Source organism: Cololabis saira, chromosome 12 (assembly GCF_033807715.1).
Source record: "Cololabis saira isolate AMF1-May2022 chromosome 12, fColSai1.1, whole genome shotgun sequence".
Classification (NCBI taxonomy): domain Eukaryota; kingdom Metazoa; phylum Chordata; class Actinopteri; order Beloniformes; family Belonidae; genus Cololabis; species Cololabis saira.
The window spans coordinates 19,390,961-19,410,007 of NC_084598.1; the positions used below are offsets into that span (position 1 = coordinate 19,390,961).

A 19,047-nucleotide genomic window follows, 5' to 3' on the forward strand; every position below is an offset into this window, starting at 1 on the left:
AATTGGCAGAACACCGCTCTGTTGTAAAAAAAAAAAAAGCATAAAGTTTTTTTTTTTTCCCCATTCGAGGAAAAAGTTTAAACGACAGCTGCGGGACGGTGACATGTTAGAGCTGTAAAATGAAGCAAATGAGACTTTAGGGAGTGTGCAGTGGTAAAGATGAAGAAACAACAGGAGCGGCAGCCTCAACCTGAAGGCTGATTTATGGTCCCGCGTTACACCAACGCAGAGCCTACGGCGTAGGGTACGCCGTACCCTACGCCGTAGTATCTGCGTCGATTTAACGCGGAACCATAATTCAGGCTAAAGTCCTCTGATCCGCTGATTTGCGCACGTGTGCTGCTCTGAGCGCGCGTGGCTCGGCAGAGACTCATCACTGCTCCGGCTCGGACCCAAACATCCCCCCCAAGTTTCTCCGCGCGGGACAGTATCAGTGCTATGCATCGGCTGGTCCTCACCACCACCCTCTTGAGTAAAGAGTTTTGTCCGGACCCTCACTCAGCGCCATGTCCAGAGTCGTCCAGAGGAAGAACCACTGGATCAGCAGAGTGAACCAGTGCGCGGTCAGCCGGGGCGCGGGCGGGGAGCTGAACGTGGAGCTGCGCGGCGGCGCGGAGACCGGGGAGTTCTCTTACATCGGACACATCAGGAAGGATGCTGTGCTTTACCAGGACGGTAAACTCAGTGAGGGAGAACTGCTGCTGGAGGTAGACGGCTCGTCTGTTTCTGGATTACCCCTTTATGACATTTTTAGTCTTATCAACTGCTGCAAAGGTCCCGTCAGGTTAAAAACGGTCCGTCAAGGTAAGTGGGATGATTATAGAAACTGCAATAAGGACAACAACTCTTAACACAACCACATTTACAATGGTTAAGAAATGCCAGTGAGGATTGTTCAACAAGACAAGCAGTGTTAAATAGCAGTTATGAGAAAACATTTCAGTTTTTTAATTGTATATGTTGTATATACAGGGGCGTCAATTGGGAATGGCAAGGTATGGCAGCCGCCACACCTTGGCTTCAAGGGTTAAATGTAAATGTTTGTTTTTTTAATACATTTATGGAATTACTCTGTGTCTCTTTGTATTCTATTACTTAATACATATAGAATAACTACAAATGCAAATCAGAACAACATGATCGATTTCACTAGTTATTATACTATGCAAAAACTGAAAATCTTAAGAATATTTATCTTATTTCTAGTTAAAATGTCCAATTTTTTAGTAAAAAAAAATCTCATTACATTTAAGACAAGACTCAAAAACAACCATTTTCACCTGTTTCAAGTAGATTTTCACTTAAAATAAGTGGAAAAATCTGCCAGTGGAACAAGATTGTTTTGCTTGTAATGAGAAGATAAATCTTGTCCCACTGGCAGATTTTTCTACTTATTTCAAGTGAAAATTTACTTGAAACAGGTGAACATGGTCAAATAACAAGTTATTTTTCTGGTGATGACTCTTGTTTTAAGTGTAATGAGATTTTTTTACTAGAAATTAGACATTTTAACTAGAAATAAGACAAATATTCTTGTTAAGATTTTGAGTTTTTGCAGTGAGCGACACTGCATTTGAAAAAGTTCCAATTTTCTTGACCACACAGATAAGCTCCATTGCAGACTTCTGTGATGAGTATTTGCTGGACGTGTTGATTGATACTCTAGTTAAGTTCTGTGACTCGTAACCTTGCCATACCTTAGCTTCGACTGAATTGACGCCACTGTATATATATTAATAAGTGCCACATTTGTTTAGTTACTGCTTGCTATTTTTTAAATCTGGGTACAGTGAGCGAAATTACCAAAGTCAAATTCCTTGTCGGGCAATGTTCAAACTTGGCCAATAAAATCTGATTCTGATTCTGATGAGAAGTAGGGCAGAGAAGTGAGCTGCTGCTGCTGTTCATGCTCCCTCCATCGCAGCCTGGAGTCTTCACACATTTTGACATGAAGCTGCCCTGACAGTCATCCTGCCCTCGTTTGTCCAGCATAGCTAAAGCCACTCATGGGCCAGACTTGCAGGGTCACAGATTAGGCCACTTACACAAACTATTAAAGCAAACACTGCCACTGCATTACCTCTGTGACAAGTCCCACACTTCTGGAGGCTTTCTCTACCTGTATGGCTACTGTCACGTTGGGTTTGCAGCTCATGCCTCTTTTAAGCACCGAAATGTAATATTCATATAATGTTTTTGAATTAGTATCTTCCTTTGCAGATTGAAGTTAAAAAGTGTATCGTTTTGCAGAGTTACAAGGAGAAATTGACAAATGTCTATACTTTTCTCACACTGCTTGTGCATAACTGTTTACTGTGACTGCCAGTAGCCTTATTTGACAGTTTTTTTTCCCAGTTTTTGCTCAGCTTGCACATTGAATCTCAACTTCTCTCTGTAAAATCACATTGTGTTTATGCAAACTGAGAGGAACTGCTGCTCATTAGAGTGAGAATTACTTGTGGGCAGCAGTTATTTGTGGAAGTTGGTCATGTGTATTGGTTGACCCATTGCCCAAAGCCCACTGCATCTGCATCTGTCTGAGACAGCTAAAAGCGAAGGTTGCGGTCTTGTATCTTTTTTCTTTTTCCTTTTCATTTTCCCGCTGAGTATTGTCCCAATTCGGGCATAATATCTTTATAATTCAGTCTCAAGGTAAATAGCGAAATAAGTAACACTTTTAAGCCAGAATATTTTTTTACACACACACATACAGTACATCCAACTTCTTGATTCCAAGTGCAGTGCAGAATATTTGATAATGCTTACAGTGCCGTCTCTTTGAGGAAATGATTAACTTTGTTATATAACTGTTTTTGGTGTCAGTGTGGCATCTTTGCTTTTTTGCTGTATGCCCATTTACTGTAGCTCCACAGAGAAGATTCAGCTTCAGAAACGGAAGTCTCACCCCACTGTACAAGAAATCAGCAGTATCAGTATTCTTAGTTGTGTTTGTAGAACAGGTAATTACTTGACATTAATCAGACTGAATATGCACCCTGAGAAATTTTTAAAAATCACATTTGTTTTTTTCTGCTGAAACGCATTATGCTTTTGAAGAAAGCTGCAATGCTCCGAGCATTCATGTGAGTGTTCAAGGGTTCATACTATGGTCCTGTGTCATTAGTTTCTTGCTCGAGTCAGCAGATTTTAGGTCTTTAATTAAAGAGGGATTTTCTTTGAATATCTCTTTGGCTCACAAGACCTCCATTGTGCCTGGCAGGTTTAGCCATCCAAGCTGTCCCAGATGACAGACCACTGGGAAGGATCAGATCTCGCTACTATTCTCTCCAAAGCGCTGTGGCTCATATTACGCGTGGCCACATCCCCTCAGTATGGTAGCTGGAAACACTATCAGCATGTGCAGGAAGGTTGTGGGTTGTATAGTACCCACAGGTGTGGTGCTCCCACAGAGGAATGTGGAAAAAACGCCACCTAAAAGAAGTTTCTACACTTTTTTGGAGAACATTTGGAGAATATCACACTCTTGTGGTCTTGTGGACACTTAATTGAAACTGAGTCATCTGAATCCCTGAACTCCCCTCCTCATTTATATAACAAGGAACTAGAGCATTGTTCTTGAGTAAATTATGTGTATCGTTAGCTATAACCACATATTTGTTATAAAAGATTGCTGTAACCGCCTTGGATTTTACTAAGTGCTGTTTTGAGGCCTTGTGTTATGCCAGGCCATTGTGTAGTGGCTTGTAAGTCAAAATGCAGTCCTGCTCCGAAGCTTACCGAGCTCCACTGGGAATGACAAACATTCAACAATGTACCAATAAGTATGTAACCACTAATCTATCACAATATTATTTTCACTAACCTCGAAGTGGGGGGAAGTGCCATACATTTTTGACAATATATGTAGTGTTTTTGTAATTGTGGAGATGTGCTTGCAGTACTATTTCTCCAGCCTGTAAACATTTTTCAATTTAATGGAGAAGTGTAGTTTGGCCGAAGCAAGATGTACATTTGTGTGTGGATCCAAATCACTTCCGTTCACTTCTGTTCTTGCTCTACAACAGCTCATCTAATTATCACTTATTTATGAGCAGATTTGTATTCAGTTTGGACCTTAGAGATAAGTGTATCTCCGTAAAGTCACAGTGACGTTTCTAAGATTCATGCCCGAGTGAGCAAATTTAGCTTAGTTACAGTATGACTCAGGGAAGGAGTAGCCTATGCATGCAAACTGTGCCTTTAAAGGGCACTCAACTGTGACCATAGTCTGCAGTTAAGTACAGTAAAGGGGCGGTTTCCATATCATCCAGATCCAGCTGCTGACTCTGATGGTAAAAGCATCAAATCAGTTGCAGATTACAATAACTACCGCTTGTACTTCAAACAGCTGCTTGCACACATCCCTTTGAGCTCATGTATTTTTATTTGTATTTATTTTTTGCCTCAAGTGGTTGCTATAATTTTAAAATATGTGGCTCACTCAACTTGAACTTGAAAAAATAAAGAGAAAACTCAAATGCCTTAAGCCATTGTGATATGTATGAACTTTGTCCCTTCCAGAGGGGCGTTGTTACATTGGATGCATCGAGTTTAATTGAACTGACCTACATTCAGTGAGTGGCAATAGTTTTTATGATAAGGAGAACCTCTCCGGTCAAAGTCCACTGAGGTAGCGCTGTCAAATATTATGTCACGGCCCCCTTGGTTACCTCTTCTCTGTTATAATCAGTGGAGTCCACTTCTGACGTAAAAGGTTTGCCCTCATTTTCTTGTCTTTGGATTACCAGATTTTATTGAGGGGTAAAGGTTGTAAATGAGCTTGTTTGAAAATCCTGGCTCTAAACTCATGGTAGTCAACAGATACATCTCCGAGACTGACATATGAAAAGAAATCAGTGTAAGTTTAACAACATGCATATTCTTGATAATTGAATTGTTTACCTTTTGAGATAAACCAACCCTTTTATTTCGAAGAGGGTCAGGGAGTTTATGGTGGTCTACTAATGTGTGGGTTTATGCCAGGTGATTGTCTGATCTCCAGGACAAATGAACGTTGGTCCTCTTACATGTTGCCTTGAACTGAATCCTGCCAGAAAGGGCCAGGCCAGATTTCTGCATGCCAGACATTCCACAGAGGTGGGGTGTTCAGTGGACCACCCTGATGAGGCAAACTGGACTTCAGCTCATAAAAATGTCAGTTTAGTACATTTAATTCCTGCCTGTATGTTATTACTTTCACTCACCCCTCTCATTACTTGAAGATGAGCCCATTAAGTGATAAGGAACATGATCTGATTTATCATTCAAACCTTCAGGACATTAAGGCCTCTATTTTGTTAAGCAGAACTCAAAGTGCTTACCAACGCCAGGGTCACTCAAACCCGAAGGGCGGCTGTGTCCTCAGCAAAGCAGAAGGCAATATTACCCAAACAATCAGTCTTTTTCCATTCTGCGTAAGGGAACACAGGTGTGTATATGTCTACATGTATGTGCTTAGATACAGAGGTTCAGAGATGAACAGAGGTGGGGTTCTTGTACCTTTTGCAATGAAAATAGTCAGAGCTGAATCAACACTTAAGTGAAAGGGAGAAGAATATGCAACACTGAACAGCATTGTCGTCAGAATTTTACATTTCTTACAAACTCTTTCACTTCCTAATGCATGAGCTGAGCTTCAACCCTAATCTTGACCCTGACTATACATGGATGTGAGGTTGCTGTTTGAGAACAATCAGTGTCAGCCAGTAATAGCAGTGTAATGAACATTTTGCCATTGTGAAAATGCTACTTTTTGGTACTCACATTCTATCTAGTAGACAATAAAACAGTTATCTGAAATGTGCTTTATGTTTTGCTCTTTATTTTAAGATGGCATAATATACTCATTTACAGGTCCATCGTTTCATTTCAAGGGTCAGAGGAATTAAAGCAACCCTGGATCTATTACTAGATGGTAATGATTGTAAACGTTTGTTGAGGAGTAAAACATCAAATTAGTTTTCAGTTAGAACAGAATATAATACATACTGTACATCGAATGACCTTATCTGTTCACTGTGCTCGACAGGTTTGGCTTTGGGCCCAATTTTGTTTGACCTGGATCAAACTGTTGTTCTCGGATCCTATTGCCTCAGTTCGTACCAACTCACAGAAATTTGCACTGTTGGATTTACACTGTGGCACTGATCAGGGCTGCCCCCCCACTCCGTGACTCTTTGACCTAGCCATAGAACCCATTGCCATAACTCTCCATAGCTTCAGTATACCGGTAATATCTGGGGTCCGAAGACCGTGTGTGAAGCATTGGGTCTTTCCATACGAGGGTGACTCTCTACTGAACATTTCTGAACCAATCAGTTCACTGCCCCATGTACTAAATTATTTAACTGTTTTGGAGAATGCTCTGGCTGTAAGATAAATTAAATAACAAAATATACAATAATAGGAGTTTCCAGCATAGTGGATTTAAACCAGCAGTGTGGATGGAGATGGATCAGTATGACAGTTCTGTGCAAGCAGTGTCCATGAACTTTCCTCTTCACATGATTGATTGTTTTTGATTGGAATGGAGTTGAGAGAGTGGCAATATGAAATTGATACGTGGTAAGTACAAAACAGCCTACTGTATTTTAATACACTTGTGGTACACTAACAAGGTTAAAATTACCTTGGTTCATCTGTAGGAACCTTAACACTATGACTTAAGATGAATGACTTTTTTGAAACTCGTCAGAGCCTTAAGATAGCAGTTTATTCTGACTTACTTTCCTTCTTGGCTGATGTTAAATCCACTATTTTGCAAATGTATATTCTGCTTCAACTCAAAACTACTTTGAAAAAACAAGTTTTGCTCCCTAACAAAAGTTTATTCTCATTACCATCTTGTAATAGACCTAGGGTTGACTTAATTATGGAATATTCCTTTTATCTACATACTTTATTTAAAAAAAAAATGAGGCAGTCCCTGGGAGATGGTTCAGACAGGCATCTCGAACACTGTTTTATGTCTGTTTAAGCAGCAAGAGGTACTCATCTCTCACATGCTTCAAGACTGCAGCAGCTCCTAAAATGCCAACTCCTCCCCAACCTCCGCCTGCAGACTTAAGTTATGTTCATTACTCACACTATCCGTACTAATAAATAATAAATGAATAGGGACTTATTAAATCGGTGCCTAGATGCCAAAATGTACGTGTTTTATCAATGAGAAAGTGTTTGAAGTCTTCATTGCAATAGGTGACTTAATGACTTGATTGTGCTGCAACCTCGCTAGCCATTGGTTCTTTTCATAACTGCATACTACAGTATACTACTACTACATACAGATTTTACCAAACTGTAGTATACAATATGCCGTATGCAAACAACTGGGCAATCTGGACTATGTAAAAATAATACCAGAAGAAATTCCAGGTTGTAAGGTACCAGAGTAAATCTTATAATGTAACCGAAAATACAATGTGCAACCACAGATGGTCACAACAACAGCAGTGATAAATGGCAGCCCTCCATGCTGTTGTTTACTTCTGCTAAGGCTGGGTGGTATATGCATTTAGTTGACTTATTTGAGTAAATAGTTTATGGCAAAGTTGTTCAATTTGCATAACATATAACACCAAACCCACCACCAGCTTCCGTAGTTCTGTAACCCATGTAGGTAACACAGGCAACACCATTTCCCACAGTATCCCACATAATAACAGGAAGACATCACAGATGTGGTGGTATTTCTGGTTGTTAAAAATGCAGTGATCAGTTCCAGTCAACCATGGGTTCATCCACATGCTAAATACAATCGACTGCAGATACGATGCTTGTGTATTATTATAGCATAAATTAAGTATTTCACTAAGACTAAGATTTCACTTTTTTGTGTAAAAAAAAATAAATCAATTAAAATCAAAAGTCGAGTGTGGTGTTAACATCAACCTTTATGGTGTCATTCAACATACTAAATATAAACACAAATTATGGTGTGTGCAGCATGTGTGTAGAGTATACAATTGTGGAGTATGCTCCTGAAAAGCAATCTGTCTTAAGGATTTGTTGTGTCTTTTCAGTAGAAGTGAAGCCATGAGTCGGCAGAGTGGCATTCAGACCACAGTATATTATTACTGTAGTATTTGCTGGGTGGTTAACTCTAGATTTAGGCTGATCTCAAGAAAAGAAAATGATAGCATTGCTGGTAATACACAAGTTCGCCTGGTTTGTCAGAAGCAATATTTTCTGTATGTTTATTTCTATAAAAATGAGTTGAATTCAGTTTGATTGTAATCTGAAATTCTTTTTCCTCCTCATGCAACTGACAGAAATATGTGAAAGCTTCTCTGAGTTCAGCTGAAATTGTGTCTTGGCTGTCGTTTGAGGTTAAGAAGGCTTACTTACATCCAGACGCTGTGAGGGCTTTGCAGACACAGATCTCTTCTATGATGAGCTTGTCCCAGAATTCCAGTTTCTTGCATTTTCCACGTCAGTCTTGATTAAATGCCACTGACTGCATGTTAGTAGATCCCTGAAAGGCTTATCAAAGGCTTGAAAAGAATCCTACATTTCCCCCCCCTTTCCCTGTCTTTTATAGGCTTGTTTTAGACAGTGCTGAGGCCCCTGAAAAGCTCTGTGTGTTCTTAGCATTTAATATGCTCCATCTTTTTGTGCATAGAACAAGTTTGACATTAAAGAATCTTATGTTGTGGATGTCTTCAAAAGAACTGCCTTAGTCTGTGCTTGCTTGCATGTCATATTGAAGGAGAATGTGGTTTTTTTTTAAGAGGTGTACTTAAGGTTTTTACTTTGGTCCCTTTGAACTGACTCCCTTAAATTGCTAACAATAGCAGCATACCAGCTAAGGATCTGCCAAACACAAGCAGCTTCTGTCATTTCAGCCTGAACAAATGGTATTGTAATTCAGACTTTGCCTCGGGTTTTGTGGCAACGAGGTTAAAATGGAGCACAGGCCTGAGGAATAACAAGAAATAATAGCGTTAGCTCTGTGGTTGTGATGGCTCAGATAGCAGATGCCTCTAGTGTTTCCATTTTGAGGCCATGCAGGGTTTTGTGGGTGTTTATTGTGCAAATGTAAAGTATCATATAAAAGCAACAAATAGTGTTTAATGTGTCAACTTTGTAATCTTGTTTATGCATTCTTTGATCAGATAGTGGCTAGTTTTATATAAAAAGGAATGCAAGTAGATGATTCGAGTAAATGATTGTTAAGCATATGTCACTGCAATCATGTTTTAGACACACAGATGCACATGAAAGGCTGTGAATAGGATTTCTCCGGCCCATATAAAAATATTGAACATTCTTCCACAGCTATCAGCTAGGTGGAGTTAAACTTGATAAATGGGCTTATGTAAGTTTATATAATGTATTTATGTCTTAAAAGTGGATGGATATTCACATTATTTCAGTTTACTCATGTTACACCAAGAACATACACAAATGCTTTGATTATTTGAGGCATAGATCACCTGTGTTTTGAGTTTTATGGATTCAAAATATCCTTTTAATACTTTTTAGTCATAATCTCGGGGTAAAAGGAATTCTGTGGAAAATAAAGAGCAAATCTATGTTATCCAGTGACACTTTCACAAAGTGTGACAATGTCAGCAATGTGCACGGAAAGTATTCAGGTTGATTTAAGGTATGCTTCTCTTGTGCAGCTCATTATGTTTAAAATGAAATATCTGAAAGGACAAACCGGTTCCACCCCTTCCCTCTTTTGGTTTTTCTTGCAAATCAATCCTGACCAAGAGTGCAAGTTATTTTATAAACGTTTTCTCTTATTCCAAGGTTTAACTACCAGCAACTGCTGGGTTCTTGTAAACATTGGGCACATAAAACCAGCACAGCACTAATTGGTTACTAATGGTTAATGCTATGAATAAATATTTTTGTTTAATGTTGGCAGGCACTATTTGCTTATCAACATAACTTTTTATGAAACCCACTGAGAGGCTTCCTTGCCTTGCCTAACAAAGTTAAGGAATGTGCATAACAATGGAAAATTGATCATTATTACACTACCATATTGTTTTGTCAATTGCAATTACAGCTTTTACAGCTCAGATATAGAAAATATTTACTCTTTCTTGTACCTGCTTCCAGGGTCTAAACTTGGAGCTTTATGGGTTATGCAGATATAAATAAGTGACTGGAATTGACTTGAGCTTGATCAACTGGGTATGCTGAGCCGCCGCCCTGTCAGATTCTGGTTTGTGTCATTTAAAAACATGATACATAAGACAAATGATAAATGTGTAACAAATGTGCACAACAGTGGAGTCTTCCTCCGTGAAGCATTAAGTGAATTGTACCCACTTCAAGTAATTTACATAATGAACTTGCTATATCTAAATTTATTAAAAAGAATAAGACCTCTTTCTGACCATACGTAACTTTGGGTGTTTCTTACATTTTGCTATACCAAATAAACAACCAATCAAGTTTTTTTCCCACATGGTGCACAAGAAGGCCAGATGTTTTGAAACACTCTCATCCCCATGTATAATGTAATCATCTCTGGGTGTGTAGGCGCAACTTGATTGGCTTACTCTTGCGTGGATGACTGAAAAGTTGAACTTTCTCAGTTTCTGATGGGAGCAATGCTTCCAATGTGATGAGCATTTCCCACAATTCAGTTCAGCAACACGTGATGTCACCTCATTCAAAGTCAATAGAGAGCCGGGCCATTGACGCCGCCAATGCATATGAGAGTGGTTATACAGTAATGTGGTGTATATAAACTTATAGGCAGCGACATGAAGCAACTTCTGGCAATTTTATGTTGATTCCTATAAAATATTCTAAAGGTGGTAGCAAGATGGATTTTGGCTAAGTAAGACTGACATCCCATCACAACAAAATGTGTAAGTGCTGAATATCTCCTCCTCTCTGTGCTGCTGATGGTTTCTCTTCCTCCTCCCTCCAGGAAATAAAACAGTCTGGAGTCGAGTTTTAAGAGATTTCCATTTCCATTTTTACACTTGCATGTTTCTGCAACATTAATTAAACGCATCATACATGCTCAGTGGAAGAGAATTTCATGTTGTGGACATAAACTGACATTTAAGTTTCACTCCTTCTGGACTCACACATCTGGAGAGGATTATGGATTATAGACCCGCTTCCACACACATGAATTAAAGTTCTAATTTTAGGCAGTTTCTTTGGTCTATTTATTTTTTGCACATACCAATTGTACCATCCTTATAATGCACATTGCATGCAGTGTGTGAAACGTTGTCATTTTTCCAAACTGCCCTCTGTCATCAATCTCAACCTGGAGGAGTTAAATTATTTCTGCAAGAGAATTTTGTCAGGTAATTTGATTGTTTGTAAAATAAAGTTTTGTTTCACTTAGGAATGTTGGTGTGTTGGTTCCCAGATGAATATTTAGTGAATTTCTCATCTCTCGATCTTCCCTCATGCACCTGTCAATCTCCAGAGATCCAGGTTGCTCATAAGCTCTTAAAAATGTTGACCCAACCCTGCAGGGTTTACCAGCATAAAAGCTTTATGTTATCAGTCACATAGCATGACTCTGATGTTGATATTGCTATTTAATCTGAAAGCAGCCCACTCTCATATGTGCAACATTAAGATGTTATCTTCCAACTCAGCTTAAACTAGCATGTAATAATGGTTAATACAATGCAATGGAAGCGGTACAGAAAAGATACTTGCGTTTGGCTTTACATTTGCTGTTCTGAGGCTGCAGCAAAGATTGCAACAGTGCTATTAAAAGTATAAGAGGTTGTGAAAGCCTTCAATTGCCTGGGCATAGTTTTTCAATATTTTATGAGTTATAAAGTTGCTACAGCAAGTAAGAGATTAGTTTGTTCAGACTGTTGAAACCTCTTGTGCCTAATTCTTACAGTTCGCTTTAATAACACAATAGAGCAGGGAGGCAGGGGATCAAGAGAAAAGTTTAGGGTGAGAAAGCTAGTCACTAAAAAATAAACAGAATACTGGAATTTGAACTTGTGGGTATGATGTGAGTTGTTTTGACATGAGTACTTTTCCTGGAACATCCTCAGAGAACTCAGTTTGTCATATCTGCTCCAGTGCACAAAGTCCAGACTTTTGTTTGGTTTAGCAAATGGTCATTATAAACTAACAGTCCTTCCAGGAGACAGTAAAGCAATTAGAATTTGATACTGTGGGTTGTTTTTGTGTTATATTTTGGTCTGTGAAATGTCTTCTTTTAAAAAGAAAAAAAAAAAGCTTAATTTCATCTCCTTAGCATGCAGTTGGCATCTTCAGTTGAGCTAATCTAACTAGCCTACAGCTCAGAAATCCCCAGGTTGTAGCCTCACATGGCATTGATCAATAAAAATATTGTAAATACATACAAAACAAATGCGTTATTAAAAAAATGTAATGTGTTATTTTATGAAGTGTATTTATCATGTAAAACAGTATTGATGGTTTTTATAGTGTGATAACTTTTAGTTAAAAGCTTTTATTTTGAAGCAGCAAAGCAGCAAAACTGTGTTTTCCATGATCTTGTTGCCTGCGTTTTCACCCTGAAAGAGATAAATAAAGAAGTTAAATGGCATGTTCTCCGTCATATATCTACATCTTGTCAGGTGAAAGGACGCCTTATCTAAATCCTAGCAGCTTTGTGGAGACTTGACTTACTCATCATTGTTAACACGTTTGAAAACCGTTCTGGTGTGAATTAGACATGGGGCACAAAGAAAGAAGGCCTCAGCCATACAGGTCATTAACGTGTGAAAGTGTTTATGCCTCCAACACTTCTTAAAGGTGTGTAAAGGGAAGTGAACCAACAAACACATCATTTTAAAAAATACATGCCATTACTATTTTTTTTAACAATTTAAGTACATAATTTAAACGTCAGAAAACAACACCACAGCACATCAAAGTCTACAAACTCGGCAGGTTTACACTGCAATTGATGTTGCATGTAAACAGCTGTGTGTGCAGCTGGAGCTCATCTGCATCATACCCATAAAACTATTTCTTGTTGACTGGCACAATATGCTTATTGATATCCAATCTGCCACTGGCAGTTTCAGCTTTCAGCTATATGAAAGATTTATGTGTCTTAAAAACCATGCTGCATTTTTCTTATTAGCTTCTTGTTTTTTTGCTGCTTAGTTTATTTCTTTGTAATATTGAGATTTTAAGGAATAAAAAAAGAAGCATGTACAGTTTACAGTGCACTACATTCAGCCAATAATATTTTTTTAGATTGGATGGAATTATTTAACAGCAGTTTTTTAAACTGTTATCTTTTAGATGTGAAACATTTTCTTCTTTGTCATATTGAAAGTAAATCTCTTATTCTTTTGTAATTATGGATTTTTGTCATTTTAGTTGCGAACATGGTATCTTTGACTCTTTAGTCTGATCACAGGTGAGGAATCCATAAATATTGACTTTAAAGACAAAGGAGGGCATTGTTATGTTTCAGAACCTGAAAATACAGTACAGGGCCGACATAACATTCTCAGTCACATTAAATTATTAGAAGTGTATTCTCTGGAGTTTTGTGGCATTTTTTAAAAATCTCTAAAAGCAAACAGACAAACGCATATTCAGCCTCTTCATTCACGACTTGAATAAAGACCCCTTGGCTGGCCTGTCAAAAGCAGGTCTTCTTCCGATTCTGATGGTGAGCAAAGCCATTTTCTGGTCTCTCCAGAGTCTCTGTTGGATTTAGACTCTCAGTCTTGCAGCGTAACTTATTTTTCAGAGTCTTCTTGAATTATTACTGTTTCCTTGGTTTATTCTTTGGGTTGTGTCTTGCATTTATTACATTAAAATGTAAACCATCACTCAATCACTTTTTTCAGGCTGGTTCTTTTTTTCCCTGCATCCATCTTTCCTTTTATCATAATTAGTTCCCCAGCTGCTGTCACAAAAAAAAGTATCAGAAGGATGCTACAATCTTTAAATTTTATTGTTTGAAGGGTTTCTCCACACATTCTGTTGTGAAGTGGGTCCAGAGATTTTAATATTCCTTTTAACATCTTACACGATTTTGTTACTCAACATCTCTTAATCATACCTTTAGCATACACGTGGCTGCTGGTGAGATGCTGCTTGTGAAGGACATCCTCCTAAAGGCTTGAGTATTGAGTATTGTCCTCACACTTTTCTTTTTCCACATTTTCTCATCTCAGCACAAGAACTCTGGGTCTCATTCAAAATCACCTCTGGCTTGTTGATAATTTGCCTTCCTATGGTTCCTCTATCTTGGTTTGGTGACCTGATATTGTTAAATTTGCTCGTACAGCTTGTAGATCGATGATGACTGCTGAACTTTAAAGGTTTTTCACCCTCTGTATTCATACACTGCAGCTCCGAAATGTTCTTGAAATGATCTGAAATGTCCACAATATTCAGACTTTTCAGACAGTTTTTTTTTGGAGTAAGTTCAAAATGAATCACGTGTACATAATAGGACCATGTGTCCCAAACAAATCCAGCACACAGGGTATTTTCCATTTACTAAAATTGCACATGTATCCAAACTGAGCCTCATCTGGTATTCTTGATGTACTGTACATAAACACAATGATTTCCATCGTGTACTCTTTATCACTCATACCATGTCCCATCCCACTCTGGTGGATCTCCTGTGATATGAACTCGGATGGATCTATTGGTGTGTGTGCCTGCGTGAAATGCAAACTGTGAAATAAGTCCACACCTGATGCACCTGTGTGCTCTGTGCTGGGAACCAATCTGGTGGTCTAAGCGTTAGCAGTGGACAGAAATGTGTTGCTCAGCATAACAAACAATATTCCCCCCCTTTCCTCAACATACTGACCAAACCAACCGTCAGAGGTTTCTTTTAGACTTCTCTGCCACAGAAGACTTTATGTTTTTCTGTTGTTTATACAGTACATCAGTTTTAACAAAGTTATCCATATATTTCATGAAACGATCTTGTTTAAATTTGGTAAAGTACTTTTTTAATCTTTGCTGTATGTTGAAAAATTTAGACTATAAATTAAATTATCATAATAGTGCGTGCACTATTAATTTGTCAACTCATCATTTCAGCTCCACAGCTACAATGTCTTACTGTTTGCAGAGTGTCTCAGCAGTTCTGCTGTGGTGTCATGACTTGTGGATAAACTTATCCCATGAGCCATAACTCACTAGGCCCCTTCAGTCTGTTAACCTGCTTCTACAACACACTTCTACCTTATAAAGCCTTCAGCTCATGAAATCAGTGTCTATTTGTCTTCCAGTTGGTTCTCTGCATAACTGAAGTAAATTTAGACTATTCAGCACAGAACAATAATAATGAAAGCAGTTTCCTTGAGCTGTTGGAAATTTCACTTTGAACATGTAAGCTGTGTATGTAACTCTCCCTTTTACCTTGTGCTATTCCTTTGTAGGCCTGACCTAAAATCCACTCAAATCTCATTGAGCTCTCAGAAGTAAAAAATAGTATTTCACTCTTTTATGTTTATCTCTGTTCTCAATATAGAGATTCGGCCTGAGGTTATATATGGTTGATGAGCATGTTTGGTCAGTAAACTGATACTAAAAATATCACATTCTTCTTAAAACGCTCTCAGATGACTGCTTTTAAAATGAAGAGCTAACAGCCAGTGGGGGTAATAGTTAAATATCTGTTTCTGCTGTTTGTCAAAGTTACATCAGATATACAACACGTAGAAAAAGGCTGGGACTGTTTCCATGCTCATGGCCATCCAAAGATGGGAGTCCAGCGATGAGCTCCAGCTGTTCGTCTGAAGTTGGAGGCATCTGGCTGTGCTCAGGGGTGCGAGGTGGCAGCATGAGGGTTGTGTACATTTAGACAAGGAACACTTTGTTCAGAGCAGGTTACATGGAGGGCAGGGTTGCCACTTTTCTTTCAGGTATTTATTTATAGTAAAAGAGAGAATTGAACACAGAGATGACGAATAATAGTGTTATAAAGTGAGTGATTTGGCATCTTTCAGTGTAGACACCATGTGTGCAAACCTCTGCCAAACCGTTTGGAAGGACTGGTTTCAACTTAAGTGATGATACTTGCCACTACCCAGTTTTCAACTGGGGAAGGTTGTATCAAATGTAAATAACACCTTGCACACAGAATTTACAGGACCCAAACCTGAAGGACTGTAACCCAAACAGAATTAACAGGACTTAATTTTCCTTGGCTTCAAACACTATTATTTATGTTTTGTCTTCATTTAATGGAAGAAAATTCTTGCACATCCACACTTTAATTTGATCAATGCATTTGATCAATGTTTAAATTACTTTTTTAATTTACGTTTAGATTACTCTCACAGTGCAATGGTTATATACATATGTGTCATCTGCGTAGTTTTGGTAACACATTTTATTTTATTTTTTATAATTTGAGCAGAGCATATACTGTAGATGTTAAACAACAGAATCCTCAGAACTGAACCTTGAGGAACTCCACATATTATTTTTGTTTTCTCCAATTTGTAGTTACTTAGGGACTATCTTTATATTTTAGATAGGACTCTTACCTGGCAAGTGCTGTGCCAGAAAGTCCCACCCACTTCTTCAACTGGTCTATCAAGATGTGATGTGTCGACTGTGTCGAATGCAGCACTGAGACTCATAAGACCAAGACTGAAATGTTGCCACTATCCGTATTGGAGTGGATGTCATTAAGGACCTTTTATTAGAGCTGTCTCAGTGCTGTGATGTGGCCGGAAACCTTACTGGAAGACATCAAAACAATTTATTGTTAGGAGGTTATACAGCTGTTGAAAAACATATTTTTTCATGATTTTACTAAGAAAGGAGTGGTTTGATACCGGCTTATAGCTGTTCATAATATCATGATATCAGAGAAATATGATTGCCTTGCATCCTTCAGCCCCGTGTTATATTTGCTCAGACTCTCTTTATGTCAGAATGAACCTGTAATTTAGTTTTCCGCCTCCTGTGTTCAGCTTTTTGACACTCTTTTTTTTTCAGCATTTCTACAGGGAGGTTTCCTTTTAGCAGTTATCACCTTCATCTTCGTGGGAGCAATGGTATCAATAAAAGTAGTAATTTTACCACTGACATTTTCCACAAGCACATTAACTGAAGGTTAGTGGAGGAGGGGTGAGGAGGAGTAGATCTGAATAAACATTTCTCTGTTTTTTTCATCTTTGTACCGTTTCTTGATGATCTGTGCCTGGAAGCTTCTTTTGACATTAATAACATTTTCAAAGAAAACACAAGAATGGTCACACAACAACATCTGTCACCATAACCTTACAGATGTTAAGACCTTTGGACATTATTATTCAAGACAATTCCCTTTGTTGTGTGATTTTTCCATCACATGTTGAGTCAGTCCAAATTAACAAGAACACAACACAGAAAGATGGGTGTGCTGCTCACATTGTTTGGGAGCAGAGGCAAGTGGTTCTAAGTATGTGTATGGTGAACTGAACCTTGTAACTATGAAAAAATCAAATTTTCAACTTGTCATTGCCTCTATACTGTTTACAAGTAAATATATCACCCTTACCCCAGAGCCTTAACACTGAGACATTACTAACTCTGTGTATGTCAACTGACTGAACATTTGTGTTCATAATTGTGACAAAAGCAGAAGATTGTATGCCTCATAGATTATTGGTTATTGTTTAACTCCATTTTCTCAGACTGTGTCTCTTGTCAATATAAAGAAACATTGTCTTGGCAGTTTAAGTATCATATAATCTAGCTTTTTTTTCCAGAAAAAGTAGTATCTTTGATTATTGTTATGGTTTTTTATGTAACCGTTTCAGTGCAGACTTGCAAAGCAGAAAAGACAGGTTTTTATAACTCTTATGATAAAAATAGAAGCACGTGACTGTGCTGCATATTTGATCTCAAAGAAGAAAACGCTCTTTCAGTTTAGTTTCATCCCAAAAATGAACACATCTTTTTGAGATGAAACTCTTTCATAACACTGAAGTCAGAAATGCTGTAATCCTAAGGACTGTTAAAGAGACAGTATTTACATTTAAGTACAAATATAAATCAGAGATGTTTATTCGTTGAAATAAAAAAATGTCACTTGTAGTTAGTTAGTTAGTTAGTTGGTTAGTTAGTTTTCACATTTGTCCTTTGAGAAGAAAGCAATTCTAAATAAATTAACCACATTCATAATTATCTTTCAAATTACTTTAAGAAGATTTAACTTATTCATTTTTTATTTTTTTTTGTGGGAACTAAAGATTACATTTCAGTGTGGCTTTTTTTGGCCAACCAACCAGACACAGATCCAGACCCATATGGAGGGACGTACACAGATCCATTACTAAATCCAGATCCAGTTACAGATTTATATCCAGATCCAAATATAAGTGCAGATTCAGACCAACATCCATCATTATCACTTCTGAGGTAATGCTCCTCTGGTGGCATTTTCCTGTGAATCTGTCCATCACTTTTTTAACAGTCTTGGTAACGAACGTTCAAACCCACAAAACGTTTAAACTATATAACCTAATTGGTTTCCCAAATACTCTCTTTAGTGTCAGGAAAGACCTGTCACACCTGCAAATACTCACCTGTCACTGATTTTAAGTAGCCTACAGAATATATTTTGGTCACTTTTCACCCAAGATGAAACACTAGGAAGCTCCAGGAGGTTTTTACAATATGTTGATTTTAAATTATACAGCAGCTGTGAGACATAGACGTTCCTAATTCTTAGCAGTTCAAGTTCATATGAGCTGGAGCTTTCTGTCTATCAATGCATTTCAGTAGGAACGCTTTTAAAATGGTCAAAGGTCTTAATTGTGTTTGACTACTATTAAAAACAAATCCTTTGTTGTGTCAGACCTTGTCCTTACCACTTTTTTAGATGTGCCTGGGTAAGCACGGGAAATTATGCAGTGCTATTGTCACTGCCTCTCCAGCTTCTTGTCACTGGTATGAAGGATGTGGGGAGGAAGGAATTACTCATCAGGCTTTACCATGAATGTGCCCAGATCCTTGAATGTAAAAACTATAATCATACGTTCAAGAAAGAGTTACCGAAAGTAAAAGGCTATTGCGGTGGATTGATGTTTTTTTTTTTTTTTTTACCAGAAAGCAAAGAGTCGCTCTGTGTGTGCCTAATCTGCT

The 19,047-nt window shown here is 38.1% G+C and overlaps 1 protein-coding gene across 12 annotated transcripts in view; it reads left to right on the top strand.

Annotated features, from left to right (window-relative positions):
• Nucleotides 1-368: 368 nt before the first annotated feature.
• The window catches only part of LOC133457043 (membrane-associated guanylate kinase, WW and PDZ domain-containing protein 1-like), a 133,863-nt gene continuing 115,184 nt past the window's right edge, over nt 369-19,047 (top strand). For 11 of the 12 annotated variants that reach the window (XM_061735878.1, XM_061735882.1, XM_061735880.1 and 8 more), the window contains exon 1: nt 369-804. In XM_061735878.1, coding sequence (XP_061591862.1) covers nt 507-804 — 298 coding nt within the window. In that variant the 5' untranslated portion in view covers nt 369-506. Of the gene's footprint in view, nt 805-10,813; nt 10,833-19,047 lie in introns of those variants that run through there. The other variant, XM_061735886.1, reaches the window with a different exon arrangement.